This window comes from Lupinus angustifolius, chromosome LG01 (assembly GCF_001865875.1).
Source record: "Lupinus angustifolius cultivar Tanjil chromosome LG01, LupAngTanjil_v1.0, whole genome shotgun sequence".
NCBI classification, from domain to species: domain Eukaryota; kingdom Viridiplantae; phylum Streptophyta; class Magnoliopsida; order Fabales; family Fabaceae; genus Lupinus; species Lupinus angustifolius.
Genome location: NC_032009.1, coordinates 24,191,172 through 24,215,930, shown reverse-complemented (window position 1 = coordinate 24,215,930; position 24,759 = coordinate 24,191,172). Strand labels below are relative to the sequence as shown.

The 24,759-nt window shown below is 32.1% G+C and overlaps 4 protein-coding genes across 6 annotated transcripts; 2 read left to right on the top strand and 2 right to left on the bottom strand.

The window, feature by feature from the left end:
• On the bottom strand, positions 634-10,557 carry LOC109357681. 3 transcript variants are annotated; one of them, XR_002108884.1, is made up of 3 exons: positions 10,303-10,557; positions 9,709-10,205; positions 634-645 (listed from the first exon to the last, which is right to left on the bottom strand). XR_002108884.1 is itself a non-coding variant. In XM_019601694.1 (3 exons), the coding sequence occupies exons 1-2, from the start codon at positions 10,445-10,447 to the stop codon at positions 9,766-9,768; spliced, it is 585 nt and encodes a 194-aa protein (XP_019457239.1). In that variant the 5' UTR covers positions 10,448-10,557; the 3' UTR covers positions 9,225-9,697; position 9,765. The 3 variants fall into 3 exon arrangements, 2 of the variants coding, with proteins under 2 accessions (XP_019457239.1, XP_019457246.1); XM_019601694.1 differs by lacking the exon at positions 634-645 and adding an exon at positions 9,225-9,697 and having other exon boundaries at positions 9,765-10,205; XM_019601701.1 differs by lacking the exon at positions 634-645 and having other exon boundaries at positions 9,225-10,205; positions 10,303-10,463; positions 10,508-10,555.
• On the top strand, positions 1,738-2,502 carry LOC109357698. The gene is made up of 2 exons (XM_019601714.1): positions 1,738-2,366; positions 2,398-2,502. The coding sequence occupies exon 1, from the start codon at positions 1,904-1,906 to the stop codon at positions 2,345-2,347; it is 444 nt and encodes a 147-aa protein (XP_019457259.1). The 5' UTR covers positions 1,738-1,903; the 3' UTR covers positions 2,348-2,366; positions 2,398-2,502.
• LOC109357706 (protein NBR1 homolog) lies at positions 3,748-6,443 on the bottom strand. Its single transcript, XM_019601725.1, has 2 exons — positions 5,958-6,443; positions 3,748-4,029 (listed from the first exon to the last, which is right to left on the bottom strand). The coding sequence occupies exons 1-2, from the start codon at positions 6,084-6,086 to the stop codon at positions 3,931-3,933; spliced, it is 228 nt and encodes a 75-aa protein (XP_019457270.1). The 5' UTR covers positions 6,087-6,443; the 3' UTR covers positions 3,748-3,930.
• LOC109357675 (60S ribosomal protein L27a-3-like) lies at positions 22,421-22,973 on the top strand. Its single transcript, XM_019601678.1, has one exon. It carries the CDS (start codon positions 22,461-22,463, stop codon positions 22,905-22,907), a length of 447 nt encoding a protein of 148 aa, XP_019457223.1. The 5' UTR covers positions 22,421-22,460; the 3' UTR covers positions 22,908-22,973.

The following is a 24,759-nucleotide window of genomic DNA, read 5'->3' as shown; positions in this document are numbered from 1 at the left end:
GACACATTTGTTTATGCACAATCTTGTTAAAAATGATGAGTTTTTGAAGTGGTTTTAATGCACATTAATGAGGCCATCTATGGTGACTCTTGAGTCTGTGAAATGAAAAAACTCACTAGTCCCACATTCCTTGGAGGAGGGAAGTTTGAAGGCTTTATAAGCCTTAAGTTTCATCATCGGGGTGTGCCCCAAGGGGTACAATGGGTTTTATGAGTGGGTGAGGACTCACACAAACAAAAATCCTCCACACACGCGCGCACCACCACCACCACCATCACCTCCTCCTCCGCTGCCGTCCAGCCGGCTTGGGTTGGATTCGGGCTTGCGCTTGGGCTGAACATTCTTTTTAAATAAACATTTTTTTATTTTATTTATTTTTGGGCTATGTGGGTTTGGACTGTGTGTTGACCACGTCAACACACGCATTCCACACGTGTTTGACGAAGTCAACACAGTTGGAGAGTGAAGGAGATCCGGGTGAGAGAAACCCAATCAAAGGAGAAGAACTCGATCAGTAGGAAGTAGATCCGCGTGAGATCTCTTCCTGGTCGTATGATGATATGGTCGTTAATGTTTTTGCACAATCGGATGGGGATCTGTTGGAGGCCTCAGGCTATAAATAGAGGTTTCATCCTCTTATTATTACTCGCACCTCAAGTTGAAAGGTGTTTCCTCTCAACTTTTCTTTCTCTCCCCTAATACTTCGTCGACGCATTTCCGGTAACCTTCTCCCCATTTCTTTCCGTGACACTTGAGAATTGGCACAGACAGCCAAAGTGTGAAGTCGAGAACTGACACTGGTAGTCAGTATTGTGGGTATATTCGAAACTGATTCTTATAGTACAGTAAGATATCGTATAACAAAGAACTGAGCTGTTTTATCATGGGACGGTGTGGTTGATAGTCTGCTTGCACAATTTTAGCAGTACGACGAAACGTCTTAAAGAGAATAACCTGATCGTGACTCAACCAGTACAGATTATCTCATGCTATTCAGAATTGTTGCGAGCTACGCAAACAACAAAAATAAGTCTTGTAACTTCATAATATTTCTCTGTTTGTGCACAATTGTATTTTTTTTCTATAATCTTATAAACTAACTGAAATATATGTAACTACAATTTTCTATTAAATTTAGTTTCTCCTATCTTAGTTGGCATTATTTTTAATTTTTAATTAATAGTACTTTTTCTGTGTAATATTTAATATTCTTTTATTGAAACTGGGTTGAAGACAAAATATGACTTCTTTTTTTAATCCAAAAGGAAAAAGTAAAAGATTCAAATATACATCAACAAAGTACATGAGAAAAGTTAACACAAGAGGTCCTCACAAGAGTTTAATATCTATTATGTATATTATTCATCATTTGTTTTGTTTGAATAATTAAATATGAATAATAAATAATGTTGATATGATAAAGATTTTTACAATATTAATGTATATTTTTTTATTTAATAAATAGAAATGTTCAAAGTTCAATACTGATAATTGGATACCTTTTTCCAATTTCCAATCACCCCAAAATAAAAATAATTGATATACATTGGCATTAGTTAAATGGCCACTCATGGCTCATATTCAAGAATTGGGATATCTCTCATGCCAATCAACATATTATTATAAAAATGTTATTTTAAAATTATAGGTTTTTTTTAATTAACTGACATATTTTTATCGGAAAAGATAAGAGATATAAATATGATTAGAGAGATGTGATCTCAACTATACATTCACAACAATTAGGATAACAAGAACAAAAGACTTTCTCGTTAACCAGAAAAATAAGAAGTTCTATCAGCCTCACCTTTATCCCTTTCCTTTGGCACTTGTGAGGCTATGATTTCCTCAAAAGTCATTGCCCCATGAAGACAATGATTTCTCATGGTCAAGAGACACCACCATGAAGAAAAAACCAGAGCTTGAACAAGAACATCAACAAGACATGGAAATATTGAAAGCTGTAGCACAAGCCTGGTACAGCCACTCAGGTAATTCTAGGCCTATAAGTGTGTTTGATGCATATAGAAGAGGTTTCAAAGCAAAGCCTTCAAGGTTTAAAGTGGAAGCAACGAGAAAATCATCATCAAGTAGAGACACAAGCCTTGCAGCCACTCATTGGGATTTCAAGCAGTCACTTTGGGACTCCTATGAACTTGTTACAATTTCAAGAAGGTTAGAGGTTGGGTTAACTTTAGATGATAACCCTTTTGATGACTTAACTGGCTCAGTTCGAGTCGATCGAAGGAGTAAGAAGGAGAGTAAGAATAGTCTCAGGAATCTGTTCAATAACTTGTCTTCTAGGCGATTTAATTCAACCAAAGTTCCAAGGGAAAATGATACATGAGCTTAATTTACTCTCTATTTGTTCAATATGCACCTGAAGTTCTGGCTTACTGACAGGTTTTTTGATTCACTGTCTGATAGCATGAATTTTTATTGTGTTTCAACTTTGAAGGATATATCATATATAGAAATGTTGATAGTTGATACTAAAATAAACAATACTGTTGTATATATGCTTCATTAAAATATATTGTAGATTTGCTGCTGTACATGCTTCATTAATAATAGATATAAGGAAAGTACTAGCACACCAAATAGTAACATATATATTAATAAAACACCAAATTAATTCGACGGATTCCCCGGGGAAAAGAGATGCCTCTTACGCTTACCCATACTATGTGGAAGTAGCGACGTAAATTCATAGTCAGTCAGTCTGAATACTACATGAAGAACATAAGTCAGATGAAGCAATGGGAAGACCTAGGATGTAGATTGATCATACCTAAGGCATTTATTTCATACAAGCATACTCCTTATACTGATTTGTTAGGTAGCCTGGGTAGCAAAGTAGATAGTTTAGTTGAGAAACATGATCATAAGCTTGTTAAAGCCTGAAGTTCTTCCACTTTTGCAATTCAAAGCCACCCCTATTCTTCCCTGGGTAGTTTTGATAGACTACTTCATCAACCTCATTGGCTCATTCTCATGAGTGATGTTTTGCTCATACTTTATCACTTCAACCCTCTCCCCCTCTTTAGTGTGGTGAGGTCCCTGTTTTTCTTCATAAACAAAGTTTTTGAAATTTCCGAAACGGCTATCGAAACTATTATTTAGAACCCTGGACATTGACATAATTGATTCAAAAGCTTTACACAAAGCGTCCATTACTTCTCTTTTCAAGTTGGATACTAAAAAGGTTTTCTAAGACAGTTTTAGATCAAAGCAACACATAATTGCAGGGATATATCGGGCTGCCAGGGCACATATTTGAATATCTGGTAGGATAGGATATTCTGTTGTTGAAGCTTTTCGACTAGAAAATGTGATTTTTTTTAAATGGACAAGCCACTGCATTTAACTAATTATGAAATCTGATATTTGCGGCCATTGACCAAATTACACAAGATCTCAGTTTAAGAAAACTTGTTGAGAAGAAGCAACCCTTATAAGGATGAAGAATGGTTTTTCTAATTTTTTGTATTGTTACAACTTACAAGGTTAGGCTGGCTGAAAACTGAATAACAGAAGTTGATATAAGAAACTTGGGCACTCAATTTTAAGACGATAGCATACTGTTATGGATGAACAAAATCACACACAAGCTATAGAATATCTAAAAAAACAGTCTTATTATTCTGCTTCCCAAAGTATAAAAGGTTATACTAGTTATAATAAGCCATAACATTATGCACACACCATGAAGAAAAGAAGCTAGTACTGAAGAAAGTGGCGTAAGCTAATAAACAACGATGTATATATGCATAAGAAAGCAAAGTCTAGAGTTATTATATTATAAAATATAGATCAAATTGTTCAATGCCATGATAATAGCACCACAGTAAAAGATTGAATTAGGAAATTAGATAATTATATAGAGTGCCACGTGATGAATAGCACATGATTCACTACCAAGACTCAAAACTAAGCCTGCTCCCCGTTGAGCAAATCCCAAATGATAAGATTGATGTTTCCCTTGTTCTTGATATGCAGCTTCTTGTTCATCTCATTGTTATGGAAACCCTGCAGTCAAACCAAACATATAGAGGTGGCAAAATTATCCATAATCCAAAATTCATCCAAATTAAATCCATTTGAATCCAGTTGTTAGAATTAATGGAACCAAAATTCATCCAAATTAAATCTATCCAAATCCAGTTGTTAGAATTAATGGATTTAAATGGATGGAATCCAATGGATAGTGTTGATAATGGATGGATTCAAATTCATCCATTATATTTGTGGGTATATCCATTTGGATGGATACCCAATCCATCCAAAAAAATAAAATTAATTTTTTTTCTTCCAATTAATTCAATATTAATATAAAAAATCTCTCTCACATTTCTAAGCACAATTCCACACATTTTTCAAAAGTTGAAAATTGCAATTGTAATTATAAAAAGTGTTTATCGAAAAAGTATAAACAATTTAGACATTAGTGCTTTACACCAACATCTTAATGCAAAGTATAAATATATCATTTTTTTATTAACTAATGTGATAATATAATAAAAAAATGAAATATTTCAGGATGATGGAATGTTGCATATAACTTATGGAAGTCTCAATTATTAGGAGTGTAAGCAGTTCCAGTTTAAATCTGAAACCGATGAAACCGAACCGAACCATAAAATGCGGTTCGGTTCCGTGGTTCGGTTCGGTTCAGCTTTTTTATTTAGAACCATTTAAGTTTGGTTCGGTTCACAGTTTTATAAATTTTGGAACCGTTAGAACCGAACCGCATATTAAAAAATAATTTAGAATTATTAATACATATAGGCTATAAAAAAGACGCAAATAGAAAAAATAAATTAGTAAACAAACTTAAATATCTATTATTTCTATTATCCATTGAAAAGATAGAAAGAAAACGAAAAAACTAATATACATTTTGTCAATATTCAGATATAAAATTAATTAAATAGAACTTGAGGACATTACTAATGATGTGGAGTATTAGGTGTTACTGTTGGGCTAAAATACTTGTACCAAGTTTGTCATTCTTAAATTTTGTTGGACATTGTCGAAGATTTTGTGGACTAACATTTTAAGTTTGTAGTGCGTTGAGATATTGAATTATTATTGTTTTATTAGAAAGAGTATTAAATACTTTATTATTGATGTGTTTAGTATTCATTTAGTTGACTCTATACCTTGCAAAATTTGTTCATCTATTTCTTAAAGGAATTTCTTTAAATAATTTAAAAAAACGAACCGTTAATGAACAGTTCGGTTTGGGGCCTAAATAAAATTTGCAGTTAATCAAGTAAAACCGACTCGTATCTTTGTGTTACGTTTGATCACTAAATTGCGTCAAAAACTGAACTGAACTTTTACACCCATGTCAATTATGTTGCACCAGAGATTCTTACCAATAAGAATGCTTATAAAAAACTTCACAAATTCACCTTTTTAAAAGTGCTTATCAAAAAAGCAAATTTTAAAAGTGTTTGTTAAGAAAATTATTTTTTAAAATGTGTTTTTTTTTTAAAAAAAAATCACTTTTTAAGAGTAGTTTTTTAAAAAAAAAAGCACTTTTTAATTTTTTTAAAAATTGATATTTAAAAATGATTTATTAAAATTGTTTTGTTCAAATTAAAAAAAATGGGTTGGATATCCATCTATCCAATTCATTAAAATGGATACATGGATAGAATGGATGAATTAGAATCCATTGGATATGGATGGATTGGATAATTTAAAAATGTGATGTAATGGATTTATATGGATTGATGGATAGTTTTCTATCTATCCATTATGATCCAAATCCATCCAAACTCATCCAATTGCCACCCCTACACACACCCCATCATTAATCAAAATTGCATACCCTGATAATGTAAATATGTAATAAACAAGAATATTGAATGATGACAACAATGTAGAAAATAAAATGACAAACACCATCAAGCAGACAAATTCGAAAAAAAAGACAGAAGGAAATTTACCATTTCATGCAACTCTTTAAGGATATGATCCCGCTCAGAAACACTAGAGGGATTATCTAGTGATTGTTCCATATTGTACTCATTCAACCTCAGGATCTCATTGTTCAAATCAATCTGCTTAACACCCATCTCCTCAAGCTCTTAATGGAAACGCTCTTCAATAGAATTATTTCCAACAACTCCCAAAGATGATGATGGTGCATCCACGGCTGTGGGTTGCTGGTTAGAAGGAATAGCAGGGGTTGTTTTAGACAAATTGATAACAAGATAAGAAACAGATGAAGGTGCAACAGAAGTTGTAGGGAGTGAGTCGGCAGCAGAAGTTGTAGGGTCTGAGGCAACAGAAGAAGTTACAGCAGCAACAACTTTAGCCTCTTTGGAATCCTTCATCAGCATCATTTCATTAAACAACTCCAGCAGTAGTTGATTGTCTAACATTGCAATAGAAGTTGCATGGGCTGTGGCATCGGTAGCATAAGTTGCAGGGGAGGCATCGGTAGCAGCATAAGTTGCAGGGGTGGCATTGGTAGCCGCATTAGTTGCAGGGGCGGCGGCGGAAGTCGCATAAGTTGTAGGGGCGGCGGCGGCATAAGTTGAAGGGGCTATGGTGGAAGCGGCATAAGTTGCAGGGGCGACGACGGAAGCGACATAAGTTACAGGGGCGGAAGCGACATAAGTTGTATGGGCAGCGGTGGCGTCTGCAACAACATAAGTTTTAGGGGGGACAATAGAAGTAGCATAAGTTGAATGGGCAGCGGTGGTAATAACATAAGTTGCATGGGCAACGGTGGCAGCAGCATAAGCTGCAGGGGTGGCAGCTGCATAAGCTACATGCATGGTGGGTGCAACTAAATAAGTATCAGGGGCTGGGGTGGAAGCATCATAAGTTGCAGGGGTGGTGGCAGCAACAACATAAGTTGTAGGGATAGCGGAGGCAGCATAACTTGTCGTGGTGGGGGCAGCAACAGAAGTGACTGTAACGGTAATGTCATTGAAATAACCACATGATAATCTAATAAGAAATCTCAGAAGAATCTAATAACCACATTTCCTATCTGCGAGCCTTAGCGATATGAACAATTTCATAAGAATTTAATAACCACATTTTCTATCTTTATCTTTAATTTGAAATTTCGTTACGAGATTAGTCTTTCAACTTTTTAGAGATAAATACAAATAAATGTTTTCAATAACATGGTAATAACTCTTTATTTAATTAATAAAACCGATTTTAGTTTTTTTTTGTTTATTTTTCATTTAATGAATTATTGTAATCAACTCATAAATTCCCTATTAAATATTATATGTGTTAGTTTTTTATTAAACAGAATAAAATTAAAAGGATAAATATGAAAAATACAAATTAAATTTTAGCAAACAACAAAATATTATAGTCATATTTTTTAATAATTACAAAATTATTTTTTTAATAATAAAAAAATGTAACCAAAAAAATTGTAAGTAACAACATTTCTTGTTATCAAAAAAATTATCTATGTGAAAATTGGACGCCAAATTTTGAAAAAGGCGAGGGGTCGAGGCTAGAGGGGTCAGGCTCCTCTCCATTAATGGAGAGGCAAATGCAATTTTTCCCTTTAGTTTGAACGGTAAATTTGTCTTATCATAATAAACATAAATGTATAAGTGTAAAAGCATATCACATTTTCTTTGGTTTTTGGCATCACTTGCCTCTCCATTACTAGAGAGGAGTCTCATTCAGGCTAGAGGGCCCTATGATAATTTCAAGAACATGGAATACATTTTCAATTATTCGTAATCAACTCGATATTATTTTGGCCCTTCGAGCAAGACTCCTCTCCATTACCGGAGAGGTCACTTAATGAAAAATACATAGAAAAATTAAAAGATAATAACATTTTTATCTCCTTACTTTAATTATTATTACATTGTTATCCATAAAAATACATTACAAAATCTAACTGTCCTCCTCAGTGATGGAGAGAAGTCTGTCTCATTTTCTTAATAGGTCCATGACAGCAGCACGTGCTGTATAGGATGACTACGTGGGGTCTAACTTCGAATCTCAATCTTTCTTTTTTTTTTTGGTAAACGAATCTCAATCTTTAATTATGCACTAATTGAAGGAATTTGAGGAATGGTTATGATAATGTTTAACTAATCCAAACTATTGCACGTGTTTAGGTGTTTAAGGCAATAGTATAATGGAAAAATAAAGGATATAGTCAAATGGAAGAAGGAACATATCTTTATTGTTTTTGGAAATTTTTAATTCAGTAGGCATTCTTAGCCTAATTTTATGGGAGTTTTACTGTTTTAGTTTCAGAATTTAATCTTAACCATATTGTGATGGTGATTTTATTGTGGTACATGGAGAAGGGATAAAACAGAAAAACCAAAGCAAAGGGCAAACATGCATTTGCAAAATAGATAGCGCTCCTAGGTGTGGTGAGTCCCAAATTCTGAATTCTTCTTAGACTCAAGCTTATTTTAGTCATATAATTTGCCCCCATATTACTTCTGTATATATGGTTTAGGGTTTTGGTGTGTTAGGACTTAGGAGTTTTAAGTTTGATTATTATTTTTAATAATTTTTGTTAAGGCTATTAATAAATTTTACCATATCTCTATTCTACTTGTGAGACATTACTAATTTATACTATTAATATTATTTTTACATTTTTTGTATATAATAAACTAAAGTCTTAAACTTTAATCATATTCTTCTTTGAGACTTGCTTGAAACCCTATTGAATCTTATCAAATATTGTAATTGGTTTTTCATTCCTCTTATGACACATTATTAATTTATATTCCAAATATTTATTAAATTTTGAATACAACATTCTCTTAATTATATAAGACCATTAACAATAAGAACTTCAGTCATAAGGGTGTTGAATTGAGTATTTGATATTTAAACGATGTAAGACAAGCTTAAAAAATCGTAGGCTGAAGATACTTTTATAAGTTAAGTCTTGATGATTGAAATGATGTCCATAGTATCCCCTCAATTTTGGGGAGGAAATTTTGGCACCTTTAGGAGTTTTCTGTTCATTCATTTAATTTATATTATATTTAATTTCTCTATGTTCTAACCATTCATTCATAGCATAATAGCATTAGCCTAAACAATGTTCAGATGGTTTTGTTCAATATTGCTTCTACTTAAAACCCGTTCCCAGCATTACTTTACAATCTGCAAAGTCCTTTACAATCTGCAAAGTCCTCTACCCCCTTATAGACACTAAAATAGAAGAATAAATAAAAGTATAAAAGTCACAAGAATAAGACCAAGTACAATAATACAAATAAACTAGAATAAGAATAAATTGACCGAGAAACCAGACAATTGTTATCACTGGTACTGGTGGGTCACATGTAACTTAAACTGAGTTCAAAGCCTCGATCGTCAAAACAACAAAATAATTAATTTGAGCAAAATTAAAATTGAACATAAAAATGGGATCGGGAATAAAAAAAGTGATGAAACTCATTGGTAATTACGTAACCAGAATGGTCTGGAATGCATACTAAAACGTTGCATAATTTTTTTGTACAAGCAGCCATTAAACGCCACAACCAAGCAACTAGCTAGTTACAAGAGCAGCAACTTAAAACTATAGCTTAATTCAAATATGGGACTCTCACCCATTGAGATCTATCAATAATTTTTGAATTTTTCTTTTTTCATATGCCTTCTGTTCCTTTTCCACCTTCCTTTCTAGTTAATTCTCACTGTTATTCCTTTAGATTTTTCGTCATCGTAAACTTATTCCCTATAATGATATACCATGTGGTTTTTTTCCTCCACCGATAACTTTTTCAATCACTGGCAGTAATTATAAGAGTGAGGTCCACGATAGAGGATCCTAGGGCTTCCAAATTGACGAGGGTACCAAGAATCTTTCACCGATCCGTAACCGCCACCAACTGGATACAACGCCTGCGGCAATTCCGGCGAAAAAAACTGACGCCCCGCCGCATACGGCGGTGACTCGGCGGAGGAGTGAGGCGATCCAGAGGAAGAGTGCGTGGCGTAGGATGAAGAAGACGGTGAAGAAGATAGTTTCTTCAACGGCGAAAGAATGGCTCTGATTTTCAACGGATGACTTAACAGCAACGAAACTCGATCGTATTCCTCAATTATATTGGCCAAATCTTCGTCGCTGGTGATCGAAATCAAGGTCTCCAAGTTTCCATTAGGTAAAGGACACTTCAAGGTTATTGAGGAGGAACCACACAATTCATTAAGCTTTACCATCAACTCTGTAAAAAGCAGAAACAGACTCGAATAAATCAATGAAATCAATATGATTGTGAATTAATTCCAAGGTTAGATTAAATTAGGGAATTAGAAACACACCTGAGAAAGACATAGAAGGATCGACAGTAAGGACTCTGGTATGGCCGCCGGAGTAACGGAGTACGCCGTCGGTGGCGCGTGGGAGGATTTTTCCGCCGTAGCTATAGAGGAACTTAACAGTAGTAGGTGTGGGTTTGTGTTCCATTGCAGAGTAGTCTTGAAGGTTCAGACGTGAAGTAGTTTCAGTTATAAGACGAAGAACTATGGAGAGAGGAAGAGGTTGGTGCGGTTTGAAAACCCTGGTTGTGCAGTGAGATTGCGGGGTATTTATAGAACTTAGGAACCTGCGCAACACCAAAAGCCATACGTCACGTTATTATATTCCCTTCACTTATATACACATTCATTTATAATCATATATCCTCTTACACTACACACCAAAAGCCATACGTCAAGATGTTATTCCCTTGGCTTATATGTACATTACTAATTACTCACAAATATTCTATAACAATATAAGAATATGACATTTTTAATCAATCATTAACAAAGAGTGTGTATAATTTTTTTTATTAATTCATATATCTATTTTTTCTTTCCCACTAGGAAAAACTAGAAGTGGTTTAAGTGGCTTCATTTTGCTTTTTAGTTTAATTATATTAATTGTTATTGTCAAAAAAATATTTCATCTGCCAATGTTAATATGGTAATATTTGTTATGATCGAGAGTTGAATCCACAACTTCTTTCACCTCATTCTTTAAAATCATTTACCTTAATGATTGATAAGTAGAGATTAAGCATTTTTAGATAATTATTTGTCCTGATACAATATCTTCAAAAAAACAAAACATATGTTGTCCAAAAGTAACAATCTCTCCATTATTGGGGCCTAAACAAGCAAGAATTTCTTGACATATGAGCTCTTGCAATTGAATCCTAAGCAAAAATAAAAGAAGATAAGGTATAAGAAGAATACCAAGGGGAGGGTTCAGAACCAGGTTGTGGGGAATGAAGATGGAATCTCATGAGAATCTTTGATGCCTTTCAAATGAAGATATTATATTTCTCTTTCGGAAAAAATAAACCTTCTGATCTTAAATAATAGACGACTTCTTTAGATGTATTGATTTCCAAGCTAAACAAACATGGGAGATGGAAATATCATTGGAATTTACCCCTGTTGGGAAAGATGAAGTGGTCATTGAGTTATTAAAAAAAGCAACTTATAGAGAAATGAATCTGGTATATTTTACAAGATTGGAGGTTGATTAGTTTCTATCTGTTTGTTGAGCTTGACAACGTTTGATGGATTTTTCTTTTGTTGACTGATGTTTTGGTCTTTGGCCAGTTGTTTCTCTTGAGATAAAATTTGGATTAGCCTATTTTATGGTTGAGATTAAAGCTTCCCTTGCTTCTATTTTTATGTTTTATGTGCTTAATTGTTGGATTTTTTTACAATCTATTTCGGCTTCCTAGCTAGCATCTGCATGTTTATACAGGTGTTCCCATAAATCACATAGGTTGAGTGGTTGACTCACTATACTTGATATTTAGTGATTAGCATGAAATCTATTCCATGATAAATATTGTCTTGAAGAGTCTATTGTTACAAGCAAAGAGTTTGTAAAGTGGTCTAAGACGTAAGAGTTATATGAGCTACATACCCAAAAAAGTATCAATATGCTCAATAAAACTAATCATCTATTAAAACTTAAAAGTGTTTTGGTTCAGATGATAAATAGCTTCATGGAATGCAACTTTCTTTGAGTTAGGAACTTACCTAGTATATTGGGACTGATTCTCTTAGAATATATATATATATATATATATATATATATATATATATATATGAGAAAATATGCTATTATGAGACATAATAATATTTAATATTGATTATTGATTTTTAATTGAATGATTAAAATTAAAAAATACATGCACATGACTATCATTTCATAAATATTAATTTTTAATCCAAACCGTCTATCTATGTATAATTGTAAAACTTAGATTTATTATTCTCACAGTTTTTATATAAAATTTATTCTTACTTGAGTCACTCTATATATTATATAATACTCCAAATGTAAGCCTTACTTAAAAAGAATAAGCTGATTTAAAATGTGATAATAAATGCTTCTTCAATAAGCGTTGTTAAACGTTTGTTTTAATGGGCGGAAATCTTTTCAATTTCAAAAACAAAACCTCACACAATAATACATATCACTCAGTTTATTATTTCTCTTACATTTCTTCTTCTTCTTCATAAGTTACATATTTTTCTCTTTTGTTTTTAGTTTCTCTCTTCAAGCAAGTTATCGATTTTTTTGTTGCTCTCTTCTTCAAACATAGGTAAATCGTTATCTTATTTTAACTCATTATTTTTCTCTTCACTAATAGTGTGATCTTTATTTGTTGTGAAGTTATCAATTATTGGTTTCTCTGTTCAAGCATAAGGTAAATCGTTATGTTATTTTAGCTCATTTATTTCTCTCTTCACTAATAGTGTGATCTTTATTTGTTGTGAAGTTATGTAGCTATGGTGTTCTAGGTTTTTGGCTATGGTGAGCATTGGAGAAAAAAGAATGAACAATTTGTGTAAGATCTCATTACTCATATGTTATTTTATAATATTGGAATCTATTAAGGTTTAATGCAGTTGAAGTCGTTGGTGATTTAACAAATCTATTGTAAATGTGGTGGAGTTGGACATGTTCGTCATGTGTTTGATAGAATGCCTATGAGATATATTGTCTTATTTAGAAAGTAGAATATGTGTTTGATAGACTCAGTGAGCGCCATTAAATGTCTACTTTCTACAACGCTACAAAAAATGTTGTTGAATATAATCTTATGTACTATTGCGCTCACATAAAAAGCCTCACAAAAGCGCTGTTAAATGACAATTTTAAACGTTGTTTTGTTATTATGACTTAGTGTATAACACCAATTAGCAATTTATATATTTTAGGTGGCATGATTCTTCTTATATGTAACTTGCATTTTAGTGTCTAATAATGTATATGAATATAAATCATTTTTTTTATATAAAATCATTGATAAGTATAATAATCTCACCAATCATCATATTCATTGATATCTATGTTTATGCATATATATTAAGCAAAATGTATTTTTCTTGTGCACAATGTCCATCATCTTGCTATTATTTAATTAATATTGTACACATAATTTCTGCAAGCATAGACAATTATGAGGCAAAGTATATTATATATTTTTTCACCATATTACTAGAAATATAAGTAATTAAAATGCTTCCATTTTACAATCTGAAATTCTTAATTATCATTTAATTAGTACCATTCACCATATTGGCAGTGTTGGTTTAGTTTAACCACAGCTTTTCTTTTGCATTCCCTAGGTAATCAAGATATTCCAATCCATGCTCCAACTTTTTCTCTCGTGCTCTTGCCTCTCACATTCATGCATCTAAAAGTTGAAATAAGATCCTCTATCCCAAAAACTTCATGTCCTTGTGTCTTTATGTTGGATAAGGACACAATGGGACACGAAAAAGTAGGACAGCTGATCTCATTCCTAAAAGTCGGTCATCAGTTTTCACCAGCTTATTCTTAATCATATTTCAATTCAATGAAATTGTAACAACTATTAAAAAAATTAAATGATAGGAAACATATATTAATTTTTATTAAGTATTAATTTTTTATTGGAATGAAACTGAGTCTTTATTGGAATGAAACCGAGTAAGGGATATGTTTTTTTAGAGAGATCATCTTCCTTCCTCAAAGCATAGTCACCATTCAACTGCGACCAAAAGTAGCATGACACGTATGACTCATAACCGAACTTTAGAAGTATGTCATGTTTGTTATCAGTAATATTCTGTTGCATGTTAGTTGGAATTAGCTTGTCCATATACAATATATATGCACTATCATGCCTAAATTCGTATATATGATATGACCCCTTAAGAGCAAGAAGCACCGCACTGATCCACTTTATTGAAGGAACAGTGTGACGCAAGTAACTCCTAAAAGGAATATAAAACTATTTTTTTGTATTTTCAAGTTATATTTAAAAATGATATATAATCTTCGGTAGACGATTGAAATTTTAACTTGTAATTTTATAATTATATAATAGTCGTTTTCCAATTAATTTTCAAAATACTTCAAGGACACCAATAATATTGTGCCTAAAGGAACAATAAGAATATTAGTAATATATACTCCGGGTGCATGAAAATACGTCATCAAAGAATCGTATAGTGACATTTACACACGAGTACACGGCCATCATAAAAGCATCTGCTTTAGATTATGCTTATTTCTGAAGTCAAATTATAAGAGGTTCAAATGTTCACATTGCTAGGATGTTCCTTTTTTTTTTTATGGGGTAGGCAAATAATAAATTCAGGTATTGTTGGTTGTTACTTTGCACTTTGGATAAAGAATCTTACCATAATTGAGAAGAATCATTTATAAGCGTACATTTTAATTTCTGTTGTGCATAAAAATTTAAGCTCTCGTTAACATCCTTTTGAATGCCAAGGACACGATGATACCCCTTTGAAACTAGATCCCTCCTTGGAGATTGCGACATGTGCAATAGAGGATTTGAAATTCATAAGACATGTTTGTACTTGGACTCTCCTATGGAGGATTTGAATTTCTAATTAAATTAGACATTATATATTGAATACAATTAAATATTGACTATCTATTTTGGAGATTACAAAACAAATGATCTAATTAATAACGACCTAAAAGACTTCTGAAACTGCTAACGGATATAGACTTTAATGAGTGGATACCCAAAGAGTTGGGCTACAGGGAATAATGTGAACCCTATAAATTAACGCATAAGGAACGATTATGGTACCCAGGACACTAAATCGCAAATAGTTTTCACCTCTCTCATCAGAAAGACAACGAAGGCCCAAAAAGAATTAAGAATTTGGTTGGGGACGAACGAATGCCCCAAAAGGAATTAAGGATTTGGTTGAGGAAGAACGAAGACCCCAAAAGAAATTAAGGATTTGGTTGAAGAAAACCATCATACCAAAAACTCTCTCAACATGTATATCAAAGGAGTAGATCAGAGAATGGATTCAGGTATGACTTTGTATCATTGTTTTATATTATGAGTGATAATCATGAAATTCAATATCCTAGGATTGATATTTCACCAATCATCAGTAAATCGTAGAAATAAGCATAATGGTGAACATAAAGAATGTTGCATTTGATGAAGAACTTGTCACTGATGGTGAACATGTTATTGTGTCTATTGTCATTCAAGAGACAACTTTGCTAATAGAAGATATTGTTCAACATATTGTTTCTAACAATATACCAGAACGAGACAACAATAAGGTTATCCCTCAAGTAGCTATAGAACAAATACAACAACCTCAAGAAGTAGAAGTGTCATTAAGGAGATCCCATAAGAAATTAAGGATTTGGTTTGTGAATGATATCAAGTTTTCTCACATGGTTGAGGAAGGTAATCAAACCAAAAACTCTCTAAAAAAGGTATATCAAAGGAGTAGATCAGAGAACATGAATTCACGTATGACTTTGTATCCTTATTTTATATTATGTGAGAATCATGATATTTAAGATCTTAGGATTGATATTTCACCAATCATCAAGAAATATCTAACATTGAACTCTACCCATTGTTTTTGTTAGAAATAGTTTCTTGTTTCTTGTTTCTTACATCTCATTCTTCAATCACCAACTTCAAACACAACAAGCTGGAAGCTCTACTCATGAGAGAAATATCACAGCTACATGGAGGAACTACTTGCAGGAACTACTTGCAGGCTTTGTATTGAGGAAGCAGAAACTTCTCAATATTTATTCTCAGACTGCAAGATTACTTATCAGCTGTGACAATGATATACATCTGGTTGGAGTTTGACATTACACTTCTATAGGATATGAGAGGATTTTCATATGCAAATGGGTCTATCTAACAACAAAAAGAGCATAAAGTTTTAGAGTGTCATATAACTATCCATGATATGGTAATTTGGCTAACAATGAATCATATTATATTCAACTATAACAAAGTTCCCTTCCAATAAATCGTAACACATAAGAATGTCATACTCAGAATAGATTTATAACCCTTATGGATGTTTAAATTTCTCACTGCTCCTATAGAAGTCTCACATTTAATTATGTGATTATTTTACTTTTCTTTGTAATTCTTGTAATATTGGTACCTTATAATTAATACATTTCCTTATAAAAACAAGCTTGGAGCCATAGTAGCAATCCACTCAGCTTATTGTGGGATCCACGTTGGTATGATGATAACTTACCAATTCAATCAGTTTTAATTTTATGGTATTATTAACGACCTTAGCATTGTCTAACTTCACCATGACCCATCATAGTCTCTGCCATTGCGATCACAGTCATAGTCTCTCTTTTTTTGCTAAGAAGCCAGTCACCATATATTTAACATAGGAAGGACACATATGATGCTTCTTTTATCTTGTTCTTCTCTAATTGCGACGCGTATTTAGTACAAACCGATCAGATTCCATGTGCTGCTGTCTCAGCATGCACCTCACATGCTTCTGACTCATCTTACTACCCCACAATCGAAGCCAATGCTAAATTATTTAGTATTCTCAAAACTATAAAGTATTTACTATTCTTTTCATCTTGATAATAACATCTTTCAATAATATAATTAGTTAAATGAAATATTGTCAATTCACTCCCAAACCTAATCTCATTATTATATTTATACCTTTAATTTGTATATGGTCAACAAAAACAAAATAATGCTAGATCAAATGATAATAAAAAAGTAAAAAGTTTAATTTCTAAGAACAACATTTATTTAAAAAATGAGTCAATACACTTTAAAATTGATTAATTCCTTAGTGATAAAATGTGGATATCCTTGGTATGTATTACAAAAAAAATACAAATTAATGAGAAACGTGCCGAAGTAAGGACGTGTGATGCATGAATTTTTCTATTGCCCGGAACTAGAACTAGAATGGAGAAGCCAAATACGTTATCTACTCCATTTCGCTGTTTGTCTTCTCTCTCAATGGAAAAGACAAAAATGAACACACGTTCAATGGCAAAAACATATTGGGTTTTCACGGGAGGATATGTCATATGATTTCAAGTGCTACTTATAATTTTTAAATAAAGAAATGGTCGATAAAAATAATAATGTTTATATCTTCTAAATATTAGTTTAAAGGGACTGTGATACGGTTAAAGGATTCATGTAATTTGTTTCCTTTGCGTAAAAGTTTAAAGTTTTGAATTCGAATTTTAAGCATGAAAAAAGGTCAACTGAAAAATCTTAAATACTTTTTTATCATCAACATGGTATGTAAATCTTTAATCTTACTTCACTATGATGATATGATTCTTTCAAAGCTCAAATAAAATTGTATAGGTTGTGGAGGGGATACAGATTCAAGCAGCTAGGAAAAAAGGATTATGAGTGCCTGACACAGTAATTAAAAAATAAAAGTAATTAAATTAATCGTTTAAACCCCATTATTTCCGTGTTCTAGCTCGTGTTGCCTTCTTTTGCCTTCAGCTTTACTCAAGTTAGTTTCGGGTAATGATATAAAAGTTGTACTATACCAGCTGGTTCAATCAGAAAACTGGCAAATTGGACCTATAACCGGTACGGTACAGATGTTATGAACCGGTAAAAGTATTAAAACTGGTCAAAAATGATCAAAAAACGATCAAAACTGGTGAACTGACCGGTATTTGACTAAACCGATTGGTTTATACACTATTTTTTTTTTTAAAAAAACTTAAAAAATTTAAAAACTCATTACAAGGTGACATATCTTTCCTATCTTTCTTCAACACTTCAATGCACATGCTTCCAATGCATACTTAGATTACACATTTTGGTTCCTAACATGCGTGTGTAATCTCAATGACATTTGTATAATATTGGAGTACTACTTGAAGATAGGATTTGATGCAAAAATATAATCTCGATATAAGACAACTTTGACTCCTTGGTGTTAAACGTTAAAACTCCAAATTTATTTGTTTTGTAAAGTGAGTTGTAAACTTGTGTCATTTATTTATATTTTGTTGTTGTTAAGTGATACTTTTGGATTGATATATGTTTTTTATTTTAGATTGAATTTGTTAAAGACTTAAAGTTATTTGTTTATGTGAATTTGAGTAGATTATGAATATGGATTATAAATTTGAGTATCTACTTATTTGAATTTTTTTTTGTTATAGGTTTATATATATATATAAATATAAACAGGCATGCCCAGTTTAACCGACATGTAATTTAATTACCGAACCACTGATTGAACCACTGTACTACTATACCAGTACCCGACCAGTTTGATAACTTGTACGGTTTTAACAACACTGATTTCGGCTATATTAAGGGTTTGTTGGGCTTCTTATAGATCAATATCATTACCCTTTTCCCGAATCATTTACTAAAATAGTGATTTCATTATTGCCTATTCTAGCAAAATTGTCCTTATAGTTATAGCTTCAATCTGATCAATTCTTAACAAATTAGTATTTGCAATTTTTGAGAGTCGTTCTAGTTCTAGTTAAAGAGGAAGTTCTTATTAATAATAAGGTAAATAAAATATGGGGTAGGGAAAATTGGTGATTTATGGAAATGGAATTAGTTATTTTATTATACTAGTACTAAATTACTAAATTGTGGAAAAAAGATAAAAATAACCAAAAAATATTATGCGATTAGTCGATATTCAAATAAAATATAAAATTTAAGTAAACAAGTCAAAAAGGAAATGGTTGAAAAAAAATAATTCCTTTTAAGTTTTCTATTTATTTTAGAGGTTAAGGCAATATGAATGTTCTATTATGTTACATCACCATATTAAAAAGATTATACGATATATCTTCCGTGGAAATAGGTGAACATTTCTATCCACATTAATTGCAAATCTGATTCCAACATTAAATAGATCTGCGAATAAGAATATTTGACCATCTATAATTAAAATTACATTAGTAGGAATATAAGCTAAAACATCTCAAAATTGAGTTTCAACTATTGGTAAAACTTAGCTAAGAGCATCCTTTAACATGCCACATAATTAATTTGGAGGGTTATGTTGACAATGTTATGGAAACATAAATTTAGAGATAGAAAATGTACATTAAAAAATGCAATATTGAAATTTATAATGCTTATATATATCTACTACTTTAAATTTCTTAACAATTATCCTTAGAACACTTAATAACATTTCTCTGAAGTATCTATACTATTAATAAAAGGAAAACACAAAATAACCACTCCATGGTGTAATTTGTGTTTTCCTATTTTGCCCTCAATATCTTTTTATTTCTACCAAAAAACCATATAATATTATTTTCTTATTTTAAAAGTGTATTTAAAAAATTGAATATTAGACCAACTGAATAAATTCAACCGTAAATTTAGCGCAAAAAATTATATTTGAATTTATAAAATACAAACTATACATTATATAAATAATAGGAAAGCGGGTTGACAGGCACGACAGTGCATGTCAACACGCTAGTATTAATAATGTTCAATGTAGTTGGTAAATAGTTGAGTTAAACGTAATACACATATAATAAAAATGATGGAAATATGATAGAACGTATATTAGAGACCTGCTTTAGGTTAAATCATATTTTTTTTCATAAATATTTTGGCGTAAGACTTTTATATTATGACTAATTTTACTTGCATTTGAAACTTTTTGAGATTATTTTAGGTTTTTCAATTTTTAAGGAATTAAATTGTTAATGTTAGTTTGAGAGTTGGATTTTGGAAGAGAAAAGAAAGGCTTATGAATCATCTTGCAAATGTATTTCATGGCTCTCAAGCCTTTCCTTCTCTTTCCCTCCAAAATCTAACTCTCAAGTCCTTAAAATAAAAAACATAATGGACTAATTTACTCGAGAATAAAAAGAGAAACTACTATTACACTTTTCATTCCTCTTAGCATTATATCCTATAAACCAAATGAGAGAACTAAATTATTTCTCTCCTCCCTTCTCTTATCTTTCTATTATACCAAATACAGCCTAACATAAATTAGTCTCCACCCTTTAAAAAAATCTAATGTCTCTTTCACCACTAATATTGTTATTGACTCTATTTTTTATTAAATATGTCCCTTGAGTTCAATGGTTTGTGCCTACAATTTATTACTATGCTACAACCCCTTCTATTGTACAATAGCCGAAACAATATACTAAACTGCTAGATTGGAGTATTACAATTAAAAAAATATATAATCAAATTATTGTATAGTTTTATTTTTGGGGTATCTTATAAATTATTTTAATTTTTGATATTGAAATTTTCCGTTAAGACTAGAGCCTTCATTTGTATTTCGTCCGCGGCCCAAGAAATGCAAGAAGTGAAGAAGAGCCGAATTAGCTTCTCTCCAATTTTGGGTTTTCTTTAAAGAATTATAATTTTCTTACCAAAAATGTCCTTAATGAAAATTAAATTTGCAAATATGTTGCGTTCATGTTTAACCTTCCCCACCATATCTCCTTTATTCATCATTTGCTTGCCCCTTCAGGCCCTGAAGCTTAATTTTAATGTTTTCTTCACACAGCAAATGAAGCTAATCTTCCTGGCTAGCTTATGGTACACATTTTTGCTATTTGAAAAATAATATCTGTAGTTATCCTTTATATTAATAATAAAGTTTCTTTGAAGTATGAAATTAATTGGGTCGGCCCAACAAGTGCGGGCACAAGACCCATAATTCATGGGGATCCCAATTTTTTACATACATAAGTTTTTTGGGTACATAATACATAAGTAATATTATATGCACAATTCTTGTACAAATTCATTTTCATGTGATAAGTTTTTTCTCACTTTTATCTGTCTTTATATTAGTGGTGTTATCAATTATTATTACTTGAGTTTGTTCAATACTTTGTAGGTTATATCCACTATTATTTTGTATTATTACATGATTGATATATATCAAGATAAATATCCAACCTAAGGTGAACAATGTATTAGATTTTTAAGTCTTATTTAGAAGTTGATCTACAAAATATATTGAACTTATATATCTGATAAATAATAATATTATCTACATGTATATATATGCATGTAGATAAAATTTAATTATACATGCATATATTAAACAAATAACCATCATTCGAGCTAATGAGTTAAATTAAATAATTCGTCAACTCTTCATTATCTAATTGAATTAGAGTTGACAAGACGAATCAAACAATTGGCAAGCTTCCATTAAGTCGAATTCAAGTTGATAACATAACTCATTTTAAACTCGAGTAAAGTTCCGTGTCGAGCAAATCATTATCAAGCTGAATTAGCCAAACCTTGTTTCGACTCAGTTCGACTCATTTTGAGCCATATAAATAACCCAAAGCAATTCTTCTGAAACGTTTTTATCAATAGCATAGAGCTATGATGAAATATATTGGTGATGAATTAAACTATATTCATCTCTCACCAAATTGTGAAATTCAATAAACTGTCTTTATGAAAAGAAGGTAAAGAATTATTTTATATATTTTTAATACATGATATAATTTGATTTTAGTTAGGAGCATACCGGTCAAAGTGAATTGGATCAAATAAAGTAATTGACCAAAACCTAAAAATTTATAGAACCTGCATACCTTATTGTAATATTTTAAAATTGGACTTACTTGGTTCAGTAAGTGTTATCTACTTTTTTTTCCTTTTCTCCATTTTGGGACATTTAACTTGGTAATATACATTATAAAATATACACATAATATTAGTCCCAGAATTTTCTTAAATACATTCTTTATAAAAAATGACTAAATACAGTTGTAAAAAATATCTAATCATATATATATATTTTGTAAAAAAATTATATTCAATTAAAATTTAAATAATTATTTTTAAGGTAACCAGAATCAGTTAGCCACAACCTGCAACCCATTTAAGTGATGTTTAAGCAACAAACGAACATATAAATTGGAATTTATCTCTTTAGCCCAACCTAGTTTAATATAAACCACATACAGATTAGCCCAAAGTCGTTTTGATAACCTAGCCTCCTTTGACAGGTAAAATATGAAAGCCCACATATAATATAATCAGCACAAAACAAGAAGGTCAAATTAGTAAAAGCAACACCAATCACATCCTTTATAATCACCAAAACCCTAATTTTCTTCGCCGTTCAAACACACTCCCACACACCCACAGAGGCGAAAGAAGAAAATGACGACGAGGTTCAAGAAGAACAGGAAGAAGAGAGGCCACGTCAGCGCCGGTCACGGTCGTATCGGAAAGCACCGCAAGCATCCTAGCGGAAGAGGTAATGCCGGTGGTATGCATCACCACCGAATCCTCTTCGACAAGTACCATCCCGGTTACTTCGGTAAGGTAGGTATGCGTTATTTCCACAAGCTTCGTAACAAGTTCTATAATCCAATTGTGAACATCGATAAGCTATGGTCACTGGTTCCGCAAGAGGTGAAAGATAAGGCTGCGAAGGAAAAGGGTAAGGCTCCATTGATCGATGTTACGCAGTTCGGGTACTTTAAGGTTTTGGGGAAAGGAGTTTTGCCAGAGAATCAGCCTATTGTGTTGAAGGCGAAGCTTGTGTCAAAGATTGCAGAGAAGAAGATCAAGGAGGCTGGTGGAGCTGTTGTTCTCACCGCTTGATCTGATCGAGGGTATTTTTAATTTTAGGGTTTATTGTTTTTGTTTTGAAATGTTGGGATTTTTGATGCTGTTATTTGAGATGTTAGTTTCTTACTTTAATTATGTGGGAGCTGGATTTATTGCAATTTGATATCATACTTTTATATCATTTTATGCTCTATCTTCTGGATTATCGTTTTTTATCTATACATTACTTTAAAATGGAGCATAAATTAAATTGATGTAATATGTTTGCTATATTTGATGTATTTTTTACCACCACATATAATCGAAATCGATAGTCTTAAGATTCGACTCTGATTAGACATTGGAGTAAATCGAAATGAGACATCAGACATGCTTTTGCTACTTCCATGGTTGTAATTTGTGTGCATTTGGGTATCAAATTAGACACTAGTTTGTGGTGGAGATAGGTAATATTTTGAAGCTGCTAACCTATCCTTGATGGTGTGAAAATTGATCTGAGACTGAGATACGCCTTTATGAAATTGAATTACAGATTATCTGCAAACATCTAAAGTGGAATTTCCTTGTTTGCTGTAATGTGAATTTGGCATTCATCTTGATTTATTTCATTTTCTCAGCACCTTCATTATGAATGCATAAACTAAAATGAAATATAGTTCTTCTGATTAGTTATATTATAGTAATATGTTTACTGAATGAATTATGTGTAGTTATTAGTCTAAATTATACTGATTGCCAAAAAAGAAGTAGCAGTGTTAATTTATGGACTCAAAGAAAACTCTGTAACCTCTACAGTATCTCCATCAGTCACTAGAAACATCTTTTACTGTCCCAGTACTATTCCAACAAAGGTGGTTTTACCATGTCACAAACCTTTGTCAAATGTCTGTTACCCTGTCTCCTTGAACTCACAAACCAGTTATGTCTTCATCCTCAACCCAAGTTTCACACACCCACAAACCATACCTGTATGACACAACTACCCTGAACCAGCTATGGGCTTCCATGCCTAACTCCAGTATTACTCATTAGGAAATGCAGCCATGAGCAACATTAGTGTTGTTCTGTGTGGGCATGTTGCTCTCGTCTTTCTTTGATTTGGCACAGGAAGCCAAGATCTGGAGAATATAATATATTGCATCCGAGTGGGAAGCTAGATTATTTCTGGGAACCTGGTTCCATAAGACATCTTCCCATGTCTTCATTTAAGTGGCAAATAATTGATAATAGATATCTTTATTGTGGAAAATTACCAGTCATCTCATTTTTGTCATATTTGAATGTTATCATATTTTCGGGTTCTTCACAATTTTCGAAGTTGTTTGCGAAGGATTTGATTTAAGTTTTTGTAAGACATTTGTAGCTCTTCGTATATTGACATTTTAAGCGGTAATTTTCATTCATGTGGTGGATTTGGGCATCTCTAAAAATAGAGGAGGTAGAAGTGGTAATGTAACCCTTTACTTGAGCATACAAAAAAGAAGAAACGGAAGTAACCCTGGGTAATGTTAACCCAGAGAAATCATTAAACATTGACCTAGCAAGCAAATTAAGCGCAATAGTTGGCTTTCCACATGTGAGAAAAACAAATGTTTCATTCTTTTAGCTTCAAATTTTGAAATCTTATCCAAGATTTTTTTCCTTGAGGCTACGTCCTTATTCCCAATAATACCAATTATGAATGCTTAAGTCACAAGCAAAGCTGGAAACCTTAAGCATACACTGAGCTATGCAAGTCCTCACAAGTACCAGAATCACATTTGGGAGAAGTCGTTAAATTTATCGCAGTCGTTAAATTTTATATTACATCAGTTTGTGGTGCATGGAGGTAATGCGACTTGAGCTTGTTGCTTGCTATAGCGGGGCCAGAATCAATACGCTAAAT